Raw genomic sequence first — 20,852 nt, forward strand, 5'->3', positions numbered from 1 at the left:
GTTTCAGATTCAAATGCCTACATGGATATGGTTAGTACTGCCAAGCTTACTTACTCTAATTTCTCTGTTTTGAACACAAACACGCACATCTAGATGTCTACTATGTATGTGTACTATACACAGTAATGGATAAATGAAATTTTAAAATAATGTAACAGATTTTGAACAAACTTACTACAGTTTTATATACGAACATTCACTACTCACTTTAAATCTTACTACAGATGCACTCCAACAATGCTGTCACTCACCAAAACTCTTGTTGAACGCCGTTTTTTGAAACAGACTGAAAGCCCATCACTAGATATAACCTCTGTGAGAGCAGAAATACACCCAGTTTGCTTACCAGGCCTAGAACAGTGTCTGGCATGTAGTAAGTAGGTACTCAGTACATGTTTATGGTATGAAAAAAAATTAATTGTAGCAAAACTTCTTCATTTGCAAGTAGATTTATTATTTTTTTTAAATAGTCAAAAGATATTCAGAGCTCAGCCTAGTGAATAAGAAGCTGTTATCAAGCTGGGAAATACCATTTTGGGTTTTTTAAAAGCAGTGACTATAAAGCAATAAGCTAGATTTTCTTATATGAATTATAATAATGGCTCAGAGCTGAGCTACTTCTGTAGCAATTTAGGGACTCATTTCCTAAGCTTACAGTGAAGTGAGCCAAGCTTGCTCCCGTTTCAGAGCGTCTGCACCTGCTGTTTCTTCTGCCAGAACACCCCAGATATACCTGGATTGTTCCCTTACTTCATACAAGTCTCTCTTTAAATATCTGCCTCCTCCAAAAGGCCTTTGCTCCTTACCTGACCTAAAATAAAGCATCCCTGTCACTCTCTGTCCTGTCACTGCTTTCCTTCTCTTTATAGGACTTGACACTATCTGACATAATATTTTATATCTATTTTGTTTATGTGTATTTAATATCCATCTCTGTCACTAGAATATTTGCTCCATGATGAAAGGGACTTTGTTTTACTCACTGCTATAGCTCCAAATTTCTGCTAGATATCCAAATTTCAAATTATAAATTTAATAAATATGTTTATAATGAAAGAAAAGAAGAGGAAAAGAAATGGAGGAAGGAAGAACAAGAAAGGTAACAGAGAAGTAGCAAAAGGGGTGAAGACTCTAGATGAGTCATAATTGGTTATTTTACTCTGTTACTTTTTTCTAGTATCAGTTTGAATTTAAGGCTTCTATGAGAAAATTTCAGAATGTGTCTCTTTCGAGATTTATTTCAAAGTACTGGGTACCCTAAAGAAAGAGGTTCCTCGACTTTCAGAAGCATTTGGTTGGTATTTACTATTGTAATTACAATGCCCACCTCTTTTACTATCTTTCGACTGCCCCAGTCCACACAAGTACAAATTGAGTGAACATCTGAGAACTCCTGACTTAGAGTAGTACTTTAATGATTTTTAGCAGGATGGGTTTGTGTTAGTATTACTATTAACATTTTTAAATTGCAATATTTAACTGACACTTGGAATATCTCTCTTTCAAGATGTTGCTTAATAGAATTACATGATAAAGCTAGGAGGCAGGCCTCTGAAAATGATTTTAACTCTACGTTACTCCTACTATGCCCCTCACTTACGGCACAAAGTGTAGTTCCTTTCACGGGACAATTACGTAAGTCGCATTTCATTAATGTTTTTGCTTCCTCAAACTGTCCATTCTTTACACACAATTTAATAACAGGGTTTGGACTAGAGAAGTTAGAGCAAAATGACTTTCCTTTATGTTTTAGCAAATTCAGTAGAAAAGATAACTGCATTTTCCTGCTGATTTCTATTATAACATTATAAATAAGTGCCTTCTTTTTTAGGTTCAGTAGTCCAGATTTAAAGTTTTAGGCAAAGGAAAGGGTTATATAACACAGGGTATTGTCCTAGAAGAGTTTTAGAGCACTTTCAAAATTTTGAGGCACATTTTTTAAAATATCAGTTTCTTCATTTGGAGGATCAAATAGTGCAAATGCACACACAACCAGACCCCTAGTCTCAGAAAACAGTTCTTCACTCTCCAGTTATGATTAACATCTTAAAACTGAATCACTATGCCAAATAGGGTAGTCACTAGTTTAATACCTTTAAAGCTCAAAAACATTTTATTTGAATCCCAGATAAACACATTCAGAAAACAGTCATAAAATTTTCTACTGAATAGTATCTTTCATCATTGTTCTCTACAGTATAATGTCTAATACAGTAATAGTCGTACTAATACAGTATTAATGCTTCAGTACTAAAACCTAATGTTTTATATGTTTTAGCTGTTCTTAAATGATACCTATTGCACTCTAGTCCAATGCCCATTATACTCACTTTTATTATGTAGCCTTGCACCCTTAAGAAGCTTATGCTTCTTCTCTGAAGCAGGGATTTCTGGTGCTGGAGCAGAAGCACGTGCTGTTGGTGAGTTACCCGTACCAGGTAATCTTTTAGGAAATGTCATAGAGTAGGAGATACGCCGTCTAGTCCGACATGCTACTTTCCTCTCTCTCTGCAGCAACTGTTCATCCGTCAGCAACGTTATAACTTTCTTAGACTTTTCCCGGATATAATAACCTGAAAAATACATTAATTGGGTTAGAAAAGAAAATATTAATTAAGGCTACAATTAAGTTTTATTCTAAGGAAAATTAGGAAAAAATGAAAATGTAAGCAAAGCAAAATATCCTCTAGCAAATGTAGAGGGAAATTTAAGTTTCATTAGAATTGTCAATAACTGTACTGCTTTTCTTATGCTTTAAGAAGTAAATAAACATATGATGGAATCATATCATACACTGGCATTACATTTTTCACCTTAAATATGGTATTGGATTTTCCTTTTGAAAGCAATATATACTCTTCAATAATCAAACAATACAGGCATACAGAGGAATGAATCAGATCTAGATGTACTGACCTAGATGTATGACCATGACATATGCCTAAAGATTTAAAGTAATATGCATAGCATGATCCAAATTTGTAAAGCACAGGGGGAAATAAACCATTATATATGTAGATAGAAGAGAGAAGCAGAGAAATACAAAGATGGGTGGATGGATGGATGGATGGATGGATGATGGATGGGCAGGTGTACCCACAACATTGTGTATATACACAATCAACATTGTGTATAACTTAGGGATACAATTAGGGTAGGACAAGAGAAGGGAGGGCAATTGGCTTGTCTCTGACATAACATCCTATCAAAATAATGTGATGCCATTAATAGAGTGCCAGAGGACAGTCTAAGACCAGAATTCTAATAATGATGCTGTCCTTAACCATCGGAGTGACTCTGAGCCAGTTAGGTGGTCTGTCTAAGCCTGAGTTTCCTATCTGAAAACTGTATAAGCATATCTGTTCAGGTTAATTCACAGATATTAGATTATACTCATTCAAATATATAGTATTACTAGTACTATTCTCAACCATCTCCCGTGAGAAATGATAAAGGAAACACCTCTCCACATCTTGGGACCAACTCATATTAACATCTCATGTCTTCCTGAAGTAAACTGAAAGTCCCTAAAGATTCACTACTATGCTCATTTGGGGCTCCAAGTGTGATTAATTAAAGTGTTAATATTTCCAGCTATAATTTACCAGTAGTGGAAGTAGTGAGAAATAGTCAAATTCAGGGTATATTTAGATGGCAGGGGCCATCAATGTTCTCTAAGTGCCAGTCATTTCATTAAGATTGATATGGACAATGTCAAAAACCTTTGCTCAAGTTGCCATCTATTCCAAGATTATTTTATCTAATCTCACTTCTTAGCCATTTCTTCCTTCCAAACTTCTTTGATAACTGCTTTAAACCACATCATTCTCAGCACTCTTAATTTCCTATGATTGGCTTGCAGTCAATAACCTAAAAATCCCACGTGTTTTGGGTTACCACTATGTTGCATGATAGAAGCCTGCTGTGACTATCAGTCTTTGGGGACAACACACCAGATACTACCTTCTCCCGGATAATTAACATAGCTTGATTTGGTGGGGGGACTTACCTTCCCATTCTTTGCTTCATGAACTCATCTCCTTCCACTTTCCCCCTCACTCCCTCTACTCCAGCCACCTTCGCCACCTCATTCTGCAGTCTCACCACACTCTTTACCTCCTTAGAGCTGTGTGCTGGCTGTTGCTTCTGCCAGGGACTCTTGGCATGACTAGACCCCTGATTCATTCAGGTCTCTACTCACATGTCACCTCCTCAGAGCTTTCCTTCTGCCCATCCTCTCTAAAATAGCCTCACCCCCATCACTCTCTATTCCCTTACCCTGTTTTACTCTTCAAGTTGGCATTGATCACTACCTAATACTGTTCTATATAGTTATCTGTTTACTTGTTTATTGTTTTCTCACCTAGAATACAAGCTCCATGAGGGCAGAGACTCTTTAGTGTCTAGAAGAGTGATTGGCACATAGTAAATGCTCAATGAACATTTACTGAGTGGGCTTCCCTGGTAGCACAGTGGTTGAGAGTCCACCTGCTGATGCAGGGGACACGGTTTGTGCCCCGGTCTGGGAAGACCCCACATGCCGCGGAGCGACTGGGCCCGCATGAGCCATGACCACTGGGCCTGCGCATCCGGAGCCTGTGCTCCGCAACGCGAGAGGCCACGAAAGTGAGAGGTCCACGTATTGAAAAAAAAACAAAACAAAACAAAAAAAACCCACATTTACTCAGTGAATGAATCAATAAAGGAGCAAATGACCAAAAAAGTCTCAGTTTTCTCCTTGACATAATACAAATGGAGCCAGATAGATGAAAAATACTAATTGACAATTTATAACTTAGCTGCCTGAGAAAGTTGCTTGGCCTGAAATAATTTCTTACAACACTCCTAATTAGAAAAGGTTACAACTAGAAATTATGGGACAGATGTGGAATATTCTACTTGGAGTCTGCATGGATTGGTGGAATTTGAGGACAGCTGCAGTAGTTCAAAGGGACGAGCAGGTACGTCAAGCAGAATGCCAGTCAATGATGGAGGGCTCCTCCCTGCAGCATCAGGACGGTGGGGCCACAGGAGTTTACAGAAAACAGAGAAGAAATCACCCAGACGTGAACTTCCCATTCAAAGCTGCCCACTGCCCTAGCTACCTCCCACCACCCTCGAGATGCTGGAGAGCGGGAACCTGGATGTTTTAAAGCGTCAAACTTGAAAGTGAAAAAAATCTAAGAGCCCAATAAACCTGCTTGAGATAAATAATAACAGGGATGAGATATATAATAACAATAGCAATAAGATGGCATCTACTTACTTCTTACCAATACGTTTCAAAAAAGAATGAATACATAGTACTAAAATAGAATAGTACTGAAAATAGAATAAACTTAGGCAACAACGGCTTTGTGTTTGAAAAAAGGGGGGCTAGGGAAGGGAACTGGGAAGGGGGAGAGGGAGAAAAGGAGGCAAGGAGAGGGAGACAGACAAAGAGAGGAGAGGGAGGGAGGGAGAAAACATTCTCTGAAATAAGAAAGTAAACTATGTAAGAGATCAATATCCAAAGACACTATGTAAAACACATCAAGATGAAAAGCTTGTTGGTTGAGGTGAAGGTTAAAATAAAAATAAAGCTATATACTGTTTAACTGGGAATGTTTGGGTTGTAAGTGACAGAAACTCAATTTGAACGGGCCGTGGGAAAACCAGGGGCTGCAATTGGGCCTCAGATACAAATGAAGCCGAGACTGGAAAACTACCAGGACCCTCCGCCTCCCACCTCTGCTTCCCCCTGTGTAATGCCTTAATTTTCTCCTTTCGCAGGTCGACTTTTTCAATCTGGATGTGGATATTACCACAGATAGCTCTAGATTCACATCTCACACGCTGCCACCTGAGAAGTCCCCCTCTTCGTCTATTCAAATCTGAAACATCCAGGAGAATGACACTGAGTGGCCCAGCTTGAAAGTCATATACTCATCACCGTGGCCAGAGGGTGGAACGCTACCATTGGCAACCCCCATTAGAAAGACACAATGGAGTGAGGGGAGGATGAACAAAATAGAAAAATGAATGAGGAAAAGGCCAATTTGAGCAATCCTCCCAAACTGAAAGGACAAGGACATAGAAATCACTGGATCAACTATGCAAGAGACCAGTTCCAAGGATGTTAACTTTTACAGTCATTTAATCATATCCTGAACACTTAAGTTTCAGGAAATGTTCTAAGTAGTGGGGGCACAGGTGAGGAAAAAAGAGACAAGGTCCCTAATGAAGATAATTTCAGATAAAAATTAATGCTCTAAAGGAAATAAAGCAGAGGGACGTGCTAACTTCAATTCAGGGTGCAGTCAAGGAAAGTCTTACTGAGGAAGTAACATATCAGCTGAGTCTTAAATAGCAAGAAAAAGCCAGCTGTGCAGACATACAGGCAGAGAGCACCTGGCAGAGGGAACAGCCCAGATTCCACTTCTTCAGGAAAGCCTTCTACTGAGAGATAACAACCCCTCTTCCGCCTCGCCCTACATGTACATCAGGGCCTCGATGGTCAGGCTCTGCTTTCACACACTCTCACAGCACCTACACTTGTCTTTCAGAGCACTTCCACAGTTTGTAACTGCCTATGTGATAAATGTCTTTTTCCTCCATTAGAGTGTAACATTCACGAATGCCAGAAGTGTACTTGTTCACTTAAGAGAGACTTAAGAAATGTTTGTTAAATAATATGCTGAGGAAAAATTTCCTAAATGCAGGGGAGGAGTCGATATAAATTCACAACTGAATGTCATGTAATGAGATTTGGAAATGAGGTAAATTCCAAGATATTGGGCACTGAGATGCATCAGCAAGAGACACGTACCAGACTTAAAACCAAAAAACACATAGTGGGCTTCTTGTTATAAAATGTCATAATACTCCTCTCTCCTTTCCTGACCCACTGACTTGCCAAGATCTACTCTTCTTCCTATATTCCTTTCTCAGTGAGTTTTACTTCCATTCTAAGCCAGAAATATGAACATTCACCTCCCCAGACTCAGTAATCCATGTCTGTTGACTGCACCTACTAACCATCTTCTAATTCCATGCTTTCCTCTCCATTTCCCTTAGTTCAGGCCTGTGATGTTCTAAATCATTTATTTATCTGCAGTCTCCTTTCCGATCTACCCTCCACAGTGCCTTCAGGGGTGGGGATGGGGTGGAGTGCGGAGGAAGAGGAGAAGTATCCCAAACAGTATAGCTGATCAAGTTATTTTTATAAAAAACCTTCAGTCAAGTTGGCACAGTAAGTTCATGCTTCAAAGTACCCTTCTGCTCTGTTCCAAATGCACAGCAATAATAGACATCACTAGTTCTGAAAAACAAGATAAAAACCTCCAAGAACCAGAAATATCGGAGAAATGAAAAAGCACTGAACAGGGCTCAAGCTACAGGGCTGCTGGGCTCTTGATCTGGCGGCCAGGAGTTCAGCCCCTCAGGTGTTAGGGAACCAGAGGTGGTCTCACTCTTTGATGTTAGGGGGTATCCATGCTTGTGAGAGAAGGCTGGAAAGAAAAGAAAAAGGAAAAGAAAAAAAAAAAAAAAACAGCCACTAATTGCTTCCTGGGCTGTAACATATTTGTAGCTGTGGGAATAGAAGGACACAATGCAGCCCTAAGGCCTGGAACTCAACTAAGCCACCCCCTGGCTCAGCAACTGAATCTGTGGCACCCTCATATCACCACAGGGCATGACCCCTGAGCTACCTTTATAATGCTGTACTGGAGGTGGAAACTGAAAAATCAGCATAAATGGAAAAGTGAACATGGTTAGCTGGGGAAGAACCTCTCACCCAAAATAAGCCTGAAAACTAAAATTCCAAAATAGATTTTTAAAAATCTTAAGATGGCCAATAAATGCAGCAATTAAAACATAAATTCACTCCAAAAGAAATCAATGTTCTATAGGATTCTATAGGATCTTCTATAAATCAATATTCTATATTATTGTAAGATTTAAAAATCTAATAACAAAGGTTTTAAATAAGTATTAAGACAGAACTTAAATAAATACTAAATAAAGATTAACACAGGAATCACATTCACAACAAGGAATATGAAATTATGAAACAAAACAAAAATAGGCAGAAATGAAACAAGAACAGATAGATATGAAAAGAGCCAACTCAAAATCCTAGAAATGAAAGCTATAGTCACTGGGATTAAAAAGAAGAAACCCGGGCTTCCCTGGTGGCGCAGTGGTTGAGAGTCCGCCTGCCGATGCAGGGGACACGGGTTCGTGCCCTGGTCTGGGAAGATCCCACATGCCGCGGAGCGGCTAGGCCCGTGAGCCATGGCCGCTGAGCCTGCGCGTCCGGAGCCTGTGCTCCGCAACGGGAGAGGCCACAACAGTGAGAGGCCCACGTACCACAAAAAAAAAAAAAAAAAAAGAAGAAACCCTCAATACCCAAGGTAAACTCCAAAATCTAACAGTTGAAGAGAGAATTGGTAATCAGAGAATAGTACTAAGGAATTTTTCCAAAATACAGCACAGAGAGGCAACAAGATTAAAAAGATTAACTAAAAGTCATAAGGGACAGATTGCAAGACCCCAGTAGTCACTCAGAAGAAGTTTCAAAAGAAGAAGAATATAGTAATCACACAAAAAAAGCAATATTCAGAAAGAGCTGGGAATTTTACAGAAAAGCCATAGAATCCTCACATCAAAAATGATCTCCAAACACCAAGCAGGATAAATAAAAATAAAAATAAAAATAAAACTATATCTAGAAACACTGTAGAAAACCAGAAGAACATGTAAGATAAAGAGAAACTCAGAGCTACCAATCCCTTCTTTGGGCCTACAAAAGCCCACTGGCCACTCAGTCAGCAAACATTTATTCGACACCTCCACAAACCAGGTGAAGAAACAGAGATACAACTAAAGCCATCTCAGCCCTCCAAACGCCCACAGTCCAGTGAAGGGACTGAGGTAAAATAAGTCATTACAGCAGAGCCATGTGTGCTACCACAGACGTGTGGACAAAGTGCTACGGATGGGTGAACTCCACAGGCAGTGGGAAAGCACTTCTGGTGCATTTTGCATGAAGCTTTACTTGAACGTGAATATACGATGCAGGAAATAATAAAAGTAAAAATATGTCAATGGCTAATATTTTTACCTAACATTGACTTATGACTTACTATGGGCCTGACTTTCAGACATTATCTCTAATCCTCACAACCACCCTCAGAGCTTATGAAGTCCATTTTACAGATGAGAAAAGAAAGTTTAGGGGGGGTAAGAAACTTTCCCAAAGTCATAAAGTTGATAAACTAGAAAATAGAGATTGGCTCTATAAAAATAACAAAATATAGACTTTAATTTTCTTTGACTGACTTTAGTATACAAATGCAAGCTATTTTATTTGATGAGAACCTGAGAAGAGAATGATTCTGCTGACACAGCACTGAAGTCCTAACCTGGTTACTGGCCCTTTTGTGTTTACTGTCTGCTGTCCATATGAGTACAATAAACAAAGAGCACTGTGGGAAGACTGGCTGGACGGGAACAGTTAACTTTATATAAATTCATGATTTGCTTCTTGCTACTATGATTATCAGTATGACTGTATTTGTTGAAAAGGAGCGAAAGATGATCCAAAATATTCAACTAGGTATAAAGGTTTTGTTTAAACTCACAGTAATATAACTTTTAACAATAACAGAACAGGCTTATGATGACCCAAAAGTCTATAATATGGTTGTTAAAGGAAATTCATTTGTTCCTCAAGACTACAAAAATGTTTGTTATAGGAAATCACATTTGCTCACGGAAGCTATAAATGAACTCAGCAGCACTGTGTTAAGTAACCTGCCTCTCGATAGATCAGCACACCTACATTGCATTAATTAGTCAAGCCACCAACATCTAGCAGGTGAGTTCAATGGTTAGAGAATTCTGACTACTGCTGTCTGACAGCTGTAGAAAAAAATTAAAATTAAGTCTGTGCCCTTTGAAGCTAGAGTTTTTTCCACAGTGCTCAGTCACTACATCACACTGCTTAGGAACTGTTGCTTCCCACTCCCCACATCCAGTCCCTTCCGTAAGAGAAGTAATACCTCCAAATTTTAGTTTTTTGACTTTTAGAGCCTTAACACAGCTAACCAAGATCTAAAATAATTTTTTTTACATTGAAATGTTTTCTTTTTCTTGAACTTTCTCTTTCCAGGTATCTTGTCTCTATTCAATTTATTCCAGTCGCCTTGAAAAGAAAATCCCTATCATTCCTTTTTTCTCCTACTTGCCCAGGCTTCCTCTTTCTCTAAGCCTAAATACCTGAGTTTTTCTCTCCTTCTAAGAGTACCTGAACTCAAAAAACAAACTTCCTCTCAAAAAAAGTTCATCTTAATCATTTATAAGCTAGTGTAAATATAAACAAATGTATTACATATTCCAGAAAATTTACCTTTCACATTTTAATTTCTTAACTATGGCTTAAAAGGCTTTGTTCTTACTCCAAGACATTACGACTTCAATGAGCAAATGTGTAGGTGAATGGTAAGGGTTCATCCTCGAGTTTTGGAAGACACACAGAGAAGCAGCCTATACAAAATCAGCCATCAACATAAATGTGAACTATCTAATTTCCTAAACTATATGACTGATAATGACAGCAGAAAACTAAAATGGCAGTAATGTCATCAAGGCATGCTACTTCTAGTAAAATAGCTTAACGTAACTTTTTAACAACACTGAAAATTTGTTTTTTAAAATGTACCTTTTAAAAATCTACCTTTAGTTTAAATATATGTGTATAATATATATTTACTTTATATAAATGTAAAATGGCCCATTTAAGTGAAATTAACCTCAATTTCATGACTTACCTAATTGAGAATAAAACAGTACATAAAGTTATAAATATGCATTTCTGAGAATCTGAATTGGTTTTTTTTTTTTTTTTTTTTTTTTTCTTTTTGCGGTATGCGGGCCTCTCACTGTTGTGGCCTCTCCCGTTGCGGAGCACAGGCTCCGGACGCGCAGGCCCAGCGGCCATGGCTCACGGGCCCAGCCGCTCCGCGGCATATGGGATCCTCCCAGACCGGGGCACGAACCCGCATCCCCTGCATCGGCAGGCGGACTCTCAACCACTGCGCCACCAGGGAGGCCCTGAATTGGTTTTATAAAAAGAATACTATAATTTGTTTAAATAAATTGTTTAGTAGTATGAAACATTCAACCAGGTATTTTTCAGACAATTTTAATTAAGTTCATTCTGGTAGTTCAATGAAACTTTGTTAGGATATTTTTAAGAACTCCTTAAAAATTAGGAGAGGCTGTGTAGCATAATAATAGAACAGAACTAAACAGTATTAGGATATATATGTTTTAATCATGTTCAGCCATTAACCAGCTGTGCAACCTTACCTAAAGAACTTAATCTGAGTGTTAACTCATCATCTCTGTAAGAAAGATAAGACATATCCTACTTTCCTTATAAGATGTTGTAAGGATCAAATGAGATACCATACATGGAAATGCTCTATTATTAAAATCTAAAAATGCTCAAACAACTAGATACCATACAGGAAAGAAAGAACTTTACCTCAAAATATACCTCCAGTATTTCAGGTGAAATATCTCGAAATATAAAGTAATGTGTCCAACTGTTAACCTTTAAAAAAACTACAATAAGTATAATACAGTGTCCCAAAAGTCTGAAAACATAGGGAAAATCATGTATTTATTGTAAATTTTTTGAGATTAATAACTAGATTCATTGCTTTAAATTTACTTCACCTGAGAAGCTGTCTGGAAGTTGAAGAAAAACATATTGAGAACATTATTTGAAAATGTTAACTAATGTACTATTTGAAAATAAATTTCTCCTGTTTCCCAACTACTGTGACTTGTTTTCTGAATTTTTCCCCTGTAGTAGCACTATTATTAATTATTGATCATGTTCTATATGATAGGCACTGTTATAATGTTGGAGATGGAGCATGGACGAAGCAGACATAAAATGTTCCTGCACTCATGAAACTTAGTTTCTGGTAGGAGGAGATAGACAATAAACAAATAATAAGATAAATCATACCCTACGTCAGATAAGAAATACTATGAAGAGAAAGAAAACAGAGAAGGTGGCTAGGGCATATCAGTACAAAGAACGGGTAGGGCTGCCTTTTTATAAATAAGGTACATCTAGAAGGCCGCACTAATAAGATGACTTTTTGAGCAGAGATCCGGAGGATGCAGAAAGCACTGCAGGTATCTGGGGACTCCAGGCAAAGGGAACAGCAAGTGTAAAGACCAATGGAGAAAAAAAAGACTTTCTTCTATAATATTTTCTACTTTTATCTTTTCTGTATCTCTTCTTGATAACCTGTTTCTAGGGTAGGATCCAGCAGTCGATTACTTGGATCACTACAGTTTCTCTTCGATTAATTTCCCATTACAGACTTCACTCTCTGCTTTTTTTCTTCTTTGACTGAACAAAATCATTCATACTGAGTAGTTTTTCAATGATCACATTCCTTTCTTCAAGTCTCTTATTTTTTTATGACTTCCATTAGTAAAAATTTACTGATTATCTATTATGTGCCAAGGCCTGATGGTAAAAAGATGATTAACATATGGTATACACCCTGAGAATTTAGCTAAGGAGAGATATATATAGTAGATAAGATACACTGTAAAAAATACCACTCTTATATTATGAATAAAATGTTGCAGCAATTAATTCTGCCCAGTGAAGAAAAGAAGAGAGTTGGGGGTACAAAGGAAAAGGCCTCTGAGCTAGGATTTGAAGACTAAATAGGATTCAGAAAGCAGGTAGCAAGGAAAGAATATTACAGGGAAGGAGAAACATCTTAAATAGAAGCACAGCGATGTATAAGCAAATAATATATTAAGAATGCTTGGTGATGCAATGTGCTAGATTGAAGACTAAGGAAATAAGAGTAGAAAGGTAGATTGGGAACACACTAAGAGTCTTGACCCTATCACGAGAACCAATGGGATTTTTTTTATACAATTTTAAAAAATTTAATTTAATTAATTTATTTTTTGGCTTTGGGTCTTCATTGCTGTGCGTGGGCTTTCTCTAGTTGTGGTGAGCGGGGGCTACTCTTCTTTGCGCTGTGCAGGCTTCTCATAGTGGTGGATTCTCTTGTTGTGGAGCAGGGCTCTAGGTGCATGGGCTCAGTAGTTGTGGCTCATGGGCTCTAGAGCACAGGCTCAGTAGTTGTGGCACACGGGATTAGCTGCTCCGCGACATACGGGATCTTCCCAAACCAGGGATTGAACCCGTGCCCCCTGCATTGGCAGGTGGATTCTTAACCACTGCACCACCAGGGAAGTCCTGAGAACCGGTGGTTTTGAACTATTTCAACTGCACACACCATCAGTAACAAATTTTTGTGCATGCATCCACCCCCAAATATATATATACATTTATTTATGTATAAATTAAATTATGTCAAGAGTTACTATTCTAATATGTTACACTCATTAGGGAACAAACATAAAAAGAGAAGTGTATAAAAGATAAAAATAAAATGAGTAATATTTTCCCCAATGGAATCATTTTTCATTAATTAATATTAAATTAATAGTGTGCACCAATGTTATCAATCAATAACTAATATACCTTCCATAATCAACAAATGAATATACAGTTGACCATTGAACAACATGGGTTTGAACTGCACGGGTTCACTTATATGTGGATTTTTTTCAATAAATATGTACTACGGTACTACACAATCTGTGCCTGGGTGAATCTGAGGATGTGGAACTGTGGACTGTAAAGTTATATGAAGATTTTCCACTGTGCGTTGTGGGGGAGGGGGCGGTGTCAGTACCCCTAATCCCGACATTATTCAAAGGTCAACTGTACTATGCTTCTGCTGACAATTCAGTTCTAACTTGCATTTTTTTTTTTTTTGCTCTCTTGATGCTAACAAATTATCAAGAGTATTTATAAAGTCCAACACAGCATAGTTGTACTTCTTTAATCCTAAGCTCAACCATTAGGGGATCTGAAAGACCTTTATGACAGTGTATTCAAACATACCCATATATACCATACCTGTACATATAAAAGTTATAAATGAATAAATAGGTTTTTCTGTATATTTATAATTGCATGCTCATCTATTTTCATGCTCAAAATAGCTCATAAACTCTTTAAAGCAGGGGCTGACCCTTTCTTTCTACTTAAAAAGAAATTATAATAGTGCTCTGCTCAGTACAGTGATAAAATAGCTGTTCTGTAAAGTACAAAAATGATTATATTTCATTCACTATTATCCAAAAAATTATGCCTTTTTACAACCTAACTCTTGGGCATGGAAAATTTTAATTAGTATTTAATTTTAATAATAAATTTAACCCTAACAGAAGTTGATGTCTTTACAATTTCTGGATTAAGAAGCATAGCAAGCTCAAAACCCAAGAAGATGTTCTCCAATTTCATCATTAAGCCTCAAACCTGACCTAAAATAACACATAAAAAAAGAGAGGATGGATATACACCATGGCCAAGTGGAATTTATGCTAAGAATGCAAGGTTGGTTCACCTATGAAGATCAATGTAATACACCAATAGAATAAATGGGGAAAAACACATAACAACAACAGATGCAGAAAAGGCATCTGACAAAAAGTCAGCACACTATCGTGATAAGGACACTCAGCAAACTAGGAATAGGAGACAACTCTGTCAACCTGATAAAAGGTGTCTATGAAAAACCCATCCCTGACATCATACTTAATGGTGAAAGACTGAAAGCTCTTAAGATCAGGAACAAGACAAGGATGTCTCTTCTAACCACTTCTATTCAACATTGTACAGGAGGTTTTGGCCAGGACAATTAAGCAAGAAAAAGAAATAATATTCATCCAGATTGGAAAGGAAGAAGTAAAAGTATCTCTATTTGCAGATGACATAATCTTGTATGTAGGAAATCCAAAGGAATCTAAACAAACAAACAAAACTATTACAGCTAATAATTATTATAGAAAATATTACAGCAAAGTAGTAGAATACAAGATCAATATATAAAAATCAGATGACCAGTTGAATTTCTATACATCAGCAATGAAAAATATGAAAATGAAATTAAGAAAACAATTTTGTTTATAGTAGCACCAAAAAAAGAAAAAAACTTAGGAATAAATTTAACAAAAGAAGTATAAAACTTGTACAATGAATACTACAAAACACTTATGAAAGATGACCTAAATGAAAGGAAAGATTTCTTATGTTCACGGATTTGAGGAAATAATATTATTTAGATGGCAATATTCCTGAAATTGATCTACAGATTCAATGCAATCTCGAAAAAATTCTAGCTGCCTTTTTGGCAGAAATTGATAAGCTGATGCTAAACTTGATATGGAAATGCAAGGCACCCAGAACAGCCAAAACAATATTGAAAAAGAACAAAGCTGAAGTTGCAAATAAAGTCACTTTCCTTTATTTCAAAACTTACTACAAAGCTACAATAATAAAAATAGTGTGGCACAGGCATAAGACTAGACATATACATCAATGGAATGAATTAAGAGTACAGAATTAAGCCCATATATCTATGGTTGATTTCTGTAAAGGTGCCAATATAATTCAATGGGGAAAGAACAGATTTTTCAACAAATAGTAGTGGAACAACTAGATATCTGCATGCAAAAGAATGAGGTTGGACCTCTACCTTACACCATATGAAAAAATTAATTCAAAATGGACCCAAGATAAATGTAATAGCTAAAACTACAAAACTCTTAGAAGAAAACATAGGTGTAAATCCTTATGACTTTAGACTAGGCAAGGAGTTCTTACATATGACACTTAAAGCACAAGCAAACAAAGGAAAAACAGATAAAATGGACTTCTTCAAAATTTAATCAAGAAAGTAAAAAGACAACCTATATAGAATGGGAGAAGATATCTGCAAATCAACTATCTGATAAGGGTCTTGTATCCAGAATATATAAAGAACTTTAAAATTTAAAAAAAAAACCAAAACAGTTAAAAATGGACAAAGGATTTGAATAGACATTTCTCCAAAGAAGACATATAAATGGCCAAACAAGGTCATGAAAAGATGCTCAACATAACTAGTCTGTAGGGAACCATAAATCAAAACCAGAATAAGATACTACTTCACATCTAGTAAAATGGCTATAATAATAATAAAAAAAAAAAGATGGACAATAACAGGATTAGCAAGGATGTGGAGAAACAGCAATCCTCCTACACTGCTGGTGGGAATGTAAAATGGTACAGCTGCTAAGGAAAACAGTTTAGTGGTTCCTCAAAAAGCTAAACATTGACTTACATATGACCCAGCAATTCCACTCCTAAGTATACCCCCAAAGAAATTCAAAGCAGGGACTCAAACTGATACTTGTACACTAACGTTCACTGCAGCATTATTCACAATAGCCAAAAGGTGAAACCAACCCAAGAACCCATCAACAGAATAGATAAACAAAATGTAGTAAGTACATACAAAGGAATGTTATTCAGCTATAAAAAGAATGAAGTTCTGATACATCCTCTAACATGGCTGAACCTAGAGGACTTTATGGTAAGTTAAATAAATCAGACACAAAAGGACAAATACTACATGATGCCACTTATATCCGGTACCCAGAACAGGCAAATTTATAGAGACAGGAAGTAGATTAGATCAAGCTGCAGAGTTACTGCTTGATGGTTACAGAGCTCCTGTTTGGGGTGATGAAAAAGTTTTGGAAATAAACAGTGGTAATGGTTGTGCCACAGTGTGAATGTAATGAATGTGACTGAACTGTACACTTAAAATGGCAAATTTTATGTTATATGTATTTTATCATAATTTTTAAAATTAATAATACACCAAAAACCCATAGAATTGTGCACTTTAAATGGGTGAACTGTATGATATATGAATTACATCTCAATAAAGCTTTTTTTTTTTTAAGTGAAGGAAAAAAAAGAAGAAATGAGCTCTCGAGCTGTAAAAAGAATCTTATGGAAGAATCTTAAATGCATATTGCTAAGTGAAAGAAACCGTTCTGAAAAAGCTATGTACAGAATGATTCCAACTATATAACGGTCTGGAAAAGGCAAAACTATAAAAACAATAAAAAGATCAGTGGTTTCCAAGGGTTCAAGGCAGGGGAGAAAGGATGGATAGGTGGGGCACAGGGCACTTTCAAGGCAGTGAAACTGTTCTGCATGATACTGGAACGGTAGACACACAACACTGCATTTTTCAAGACCCATAGAACTGCAGAACACAAAGCGTGAATGCTTTGTGTAAACTAAGGACTTTAGTTAATAATAATGTATCAATACTGGTTTAATTGTAACAAATGTACCACACTAATGCAAGATGTTAATAGGAGAAACCATGTGTGGGTGGGGAAGGGTATGTAGGAACTCTGTACTTTCTGCATAATTTTTCTGTAAACCTAAAACTGCTCTAAAAAAGACTTTTTTTAAAATGTATACTTAACACAGAGATTGCACTGAATTTTATCCTCTTCTCATGATTCATAAGGCTATTCACTTTAACAAACATAATTTTACGTTAGATGGGGAGGAAGTGCTGATTCTTTTACCATTGCAGAATATCAGGCACTACTGAATCTTCTCAGTTCAGTATCCTGTACAGCCTTTCCCTACTTCTCCTCTTCCACTCCCGACAAAATTACTTTATGACCTAAATTTCCGTATTCATAAAACTACTTCCTTCGTAGTTTTTGAAGATTCCATAGTCTTTGGAAACACTTTCTTACATTTATGACTAAATTCCAGTCTAATTATAATTACAGTGACATTATTATATCAAATTACCATGCCTCCTATTTTATTCATTTTGTTCTTTTTTTTTCACATTGCCACCTTGGTTTTATTTGGTCTAATTATAAAATGTGTTTTAAAATATACACGTTTATATAAAACGAAATAAAAATCATCTCTAATACTACCAGTACCACTTGGTGAACTCTTATATACATAAACATAATTTTTTAAACGAAATTGGACCATTTTGTATATTCACTCTCTTTCTTTCATTTATTCTCTCACTCAACAAATGTCGATGGCTCCTCTCCTGCCAAGACCCAGCAATGGGCAAGGTAGACAAAGCCCCTGCCCTCATGGAGCTGACATCTTTTGGGGAAAAATAGACAAACATATTTGCACTCCTCACAACCATCCTATGAGACAGATACTGTTATTATCCCAATTTACAGAGAGCTAAACTGAGGCCTCAAGTAATCTAGTAAATTGCCTGAGGATACACAGCTAGGCAGTAGCAGAGTCAGGATTCAACCCCAGGTTGAATGACAACACTATTTGATGACAAACTCCGAAGCTTTTAACTTATAAAAGAGATATATATCTTAGTATGATATACTGATCTTTACAAAATGGTACTGGGGGTAAAAGGTTGGATTAGCTCCCCAAAATAACATATTAACTCCAAGGACATATTGACTTCAATCATGAAGTTTGTTCATGGAAAATTATTCATTTTGCCATATTTAAATTAAGCAGGACCTCAAGTCCAACTTTTTAACGTTTTTGGTGTATTCATTTTTTTTCACTTTTTAAATTCAATTTATTTAGACTAAAACAAAAACAAAATCAGTTCACCCATTTCTCCCCGCCCAAACCTCCACCTCTGACAACCACTAATCTGTTCTATGAGCTTTTTTTTTTTAACTCCACATATAAGAGAAATCATACAGTATTTGCCTTTCTCTGACTTATTTCACTTTGCATAATGCCCTCGAGGTCCGAAAGAATGAAATCTTGCCTTGTGCAACAACATGGATGGACCTCCAGGGCATTATGCTAAGTGAAATAAGTCAGACAGAGAAAGACAAAATACCATACGATCTCTCTTATATGGTCATTGTCTATAAGACATGATTTTATCAGATACCTAAGTGTGTTAGTTTCACACATCCTTTTGAAAAACAAAATATTGTTCTCTAAGGCACTCAAGAGTCAACACAAAGGATTAAACTGAAAACCATAACTGTCCCAGAGGAAAGGCAGCTAGTACATTTAAGAACAACTTTCCCCCAGCTCCTGCTTCAAAATGATCCCCTCCCAAACTCTTAATCTTTACTGGCACAATGTATAAACTTCTTCAACTGGTACCTTGATCTTTTCCAGCTTCATCTATGTGTTGAAAATCTTTTAGTGTTTGAAGGTTACGGAACCCCTCTCTGCAATGCTGAATAACTTTCTTTGATCCATTCTTGATGAGATAATCCATTAGGGTAAGGGATTTATACACATGGCGCCAGTTCTTCCCATGGTCTTTGAGTCTCTGCCATAACATACGCATAATCTCTGAGAGAGAAACTGTGTTGTAAGTCAGGTCACTGATATCTAACATCAGAGAACTAGAAGGACCCCAAGGGTCATTAGAAGTTGCTTCCCTGACTTTTATTTCCGCATCTGAGTAATTTTTCACAAAGTTTTTTATTTGCCTCCTGAATGCCATAGGTAAGACAAATTTGAAGGTGAAATGGGAGTTGAGAGCAATGGACTAGGAGTTTATGTGATTGGTTTATAAAACCTTTGAGAGGTAGTTGATCCCCAGGTCTGCTGCTCCCAAATACAAATGATTAATCTCCACCTTGACAAGGTATCAATTTCCTGCAAAGGAAGACACAAACAATACGTAAGTTAAATATTTTTTAAATGTCCTCAGAAGACCAATTCAGTCTGAAAAAGCTAGCTTTAGTTTCCAAATCAGTGCCTCACTTACATCAGCCAGAATTGAGGGTACCATATACATGTTCCTAGGATTGATATGGGAAAATCTCTCACAAGGGATTGGCCTATGTTATTTAAAGAAATATAGGTGGTCTTTCTAGACCTAAAAGTTTCCATTCAAAGTATCACTGAACCTCTTTGGCCAGAAATAAAATTATTATAAAGCATTACATGGACAGTGGACAAGTTACTATAAGAAAATGGAACTTGCACTGTGATATCTCTTGCTTAAGATTTGTTGTCATGTATAAAAATGTTATGTCCTGAGAGTAATTAAGTGAAAACTGAGTCTTAGAATCATCAACTGACCCTATGGTTGTATCCTTTTTAGAACTTACAAGTCATTAGAATCAGATCGAAATATGGTCTGTTTTCTTGTTAATCTAAAAGAGGGGAGGGTCATCAACTATTAAGACAAGTGATTGTCCTTAGTGGACTCCACAGCTAACTCATGGCACCCTAAACCAATATTTTAGTCCTCGTAAGGCTGGTAAGTTTAAGGAAAAGGTTAAATTACTTTCTTCACTCAGCTTTAGAAAAAGATGCCCTGATGAGCATCCAGACCCACTGAAGCTTCAACAATCTATAATCAGATTTTACTAGAGATACTGCACACATACAAAAGAAAAATGTTAAAATCCGTAACAAATGTGTTTGTTATTTTTAGTTTTGTTTCTCTTCCTTGACCTTCTCAATTCCTAGCTCAGGCTTGTTTAATTTCTGTGTATGTATTTAAGGAAGACATAAATTTTCAGAAGCATCCTAAATAAACTATCACTTCTTTTTAAAAAAATAAGAGAAGGGGATAAGTAATCTTTTTTGGTAAAAGTCCAACACATCCTCAAATAAACAAGATAGAAAATCTATCTGTTTAATTAAGATTTCTCCAAAAGAGACTATCATCAACCTTAGGAAGAAAAAGAGAACTTGTGTGTTTTTACAGTTTTCTGATTTTCTCTCGTTTGCACTTCAAACACAGACATTTTTATCTGACTCACTCCTGCAGCGAAAACTCGATTTATAATGTGTTTCAATAAGCTATTAAAATTTTCAATCACGAGGGTTTTCTTTTTCTATTGTCCTTTTCTCCCCCTCTACCAAGCTCACTCAATGCAGAGATGCACGGTGACATTGGCTT

General features: G+C 36.7%; 1 protein-coding gene across 1 annotated transcript in view; it reads right to left on the bottom strand.

Moving 5' to 3' along the window:
- The window catches only part of ENTHD1 (ENTH domain containing 1), a gene marked incomplete at both ends in the record, with an annotated part of 93,424 nt that extends 73,985 nt beyond the window's left edge, over nucleotides 1-19,439 (bottom strand). The window contains 4 exon segments of the mRNA XM_082636313.1: nucleotides 252-294; nucleotides 296-351; nucleotides 2,331-2,573; nucleotides 19,091-19,439. Of these exon segments, the coding sequence (XP_082492439.1) occupies nucleotides 252-294; nucleotides 296-351; nucleotides 2,331-2,573; nucleotides 19,091-19,439 (691 nt within the window).
- Between the last annotated feature and the right edge of the window lie 1,413 nt (nucleotides 19,440-20,852).

This window comes from Mesoplodon mirus (assembly GCF_964341445.2).
Source record: "Mesoplodon mirus genome assembly, chromosome: 11".
NCBI classification, from domain to species: domain Eukaryota; kingdom Metazoa; phylum Chordata; class Mammalia; order Artiodactyla; family Ziphiidae; genus Mesoplodon; species Mesoplodon mirus.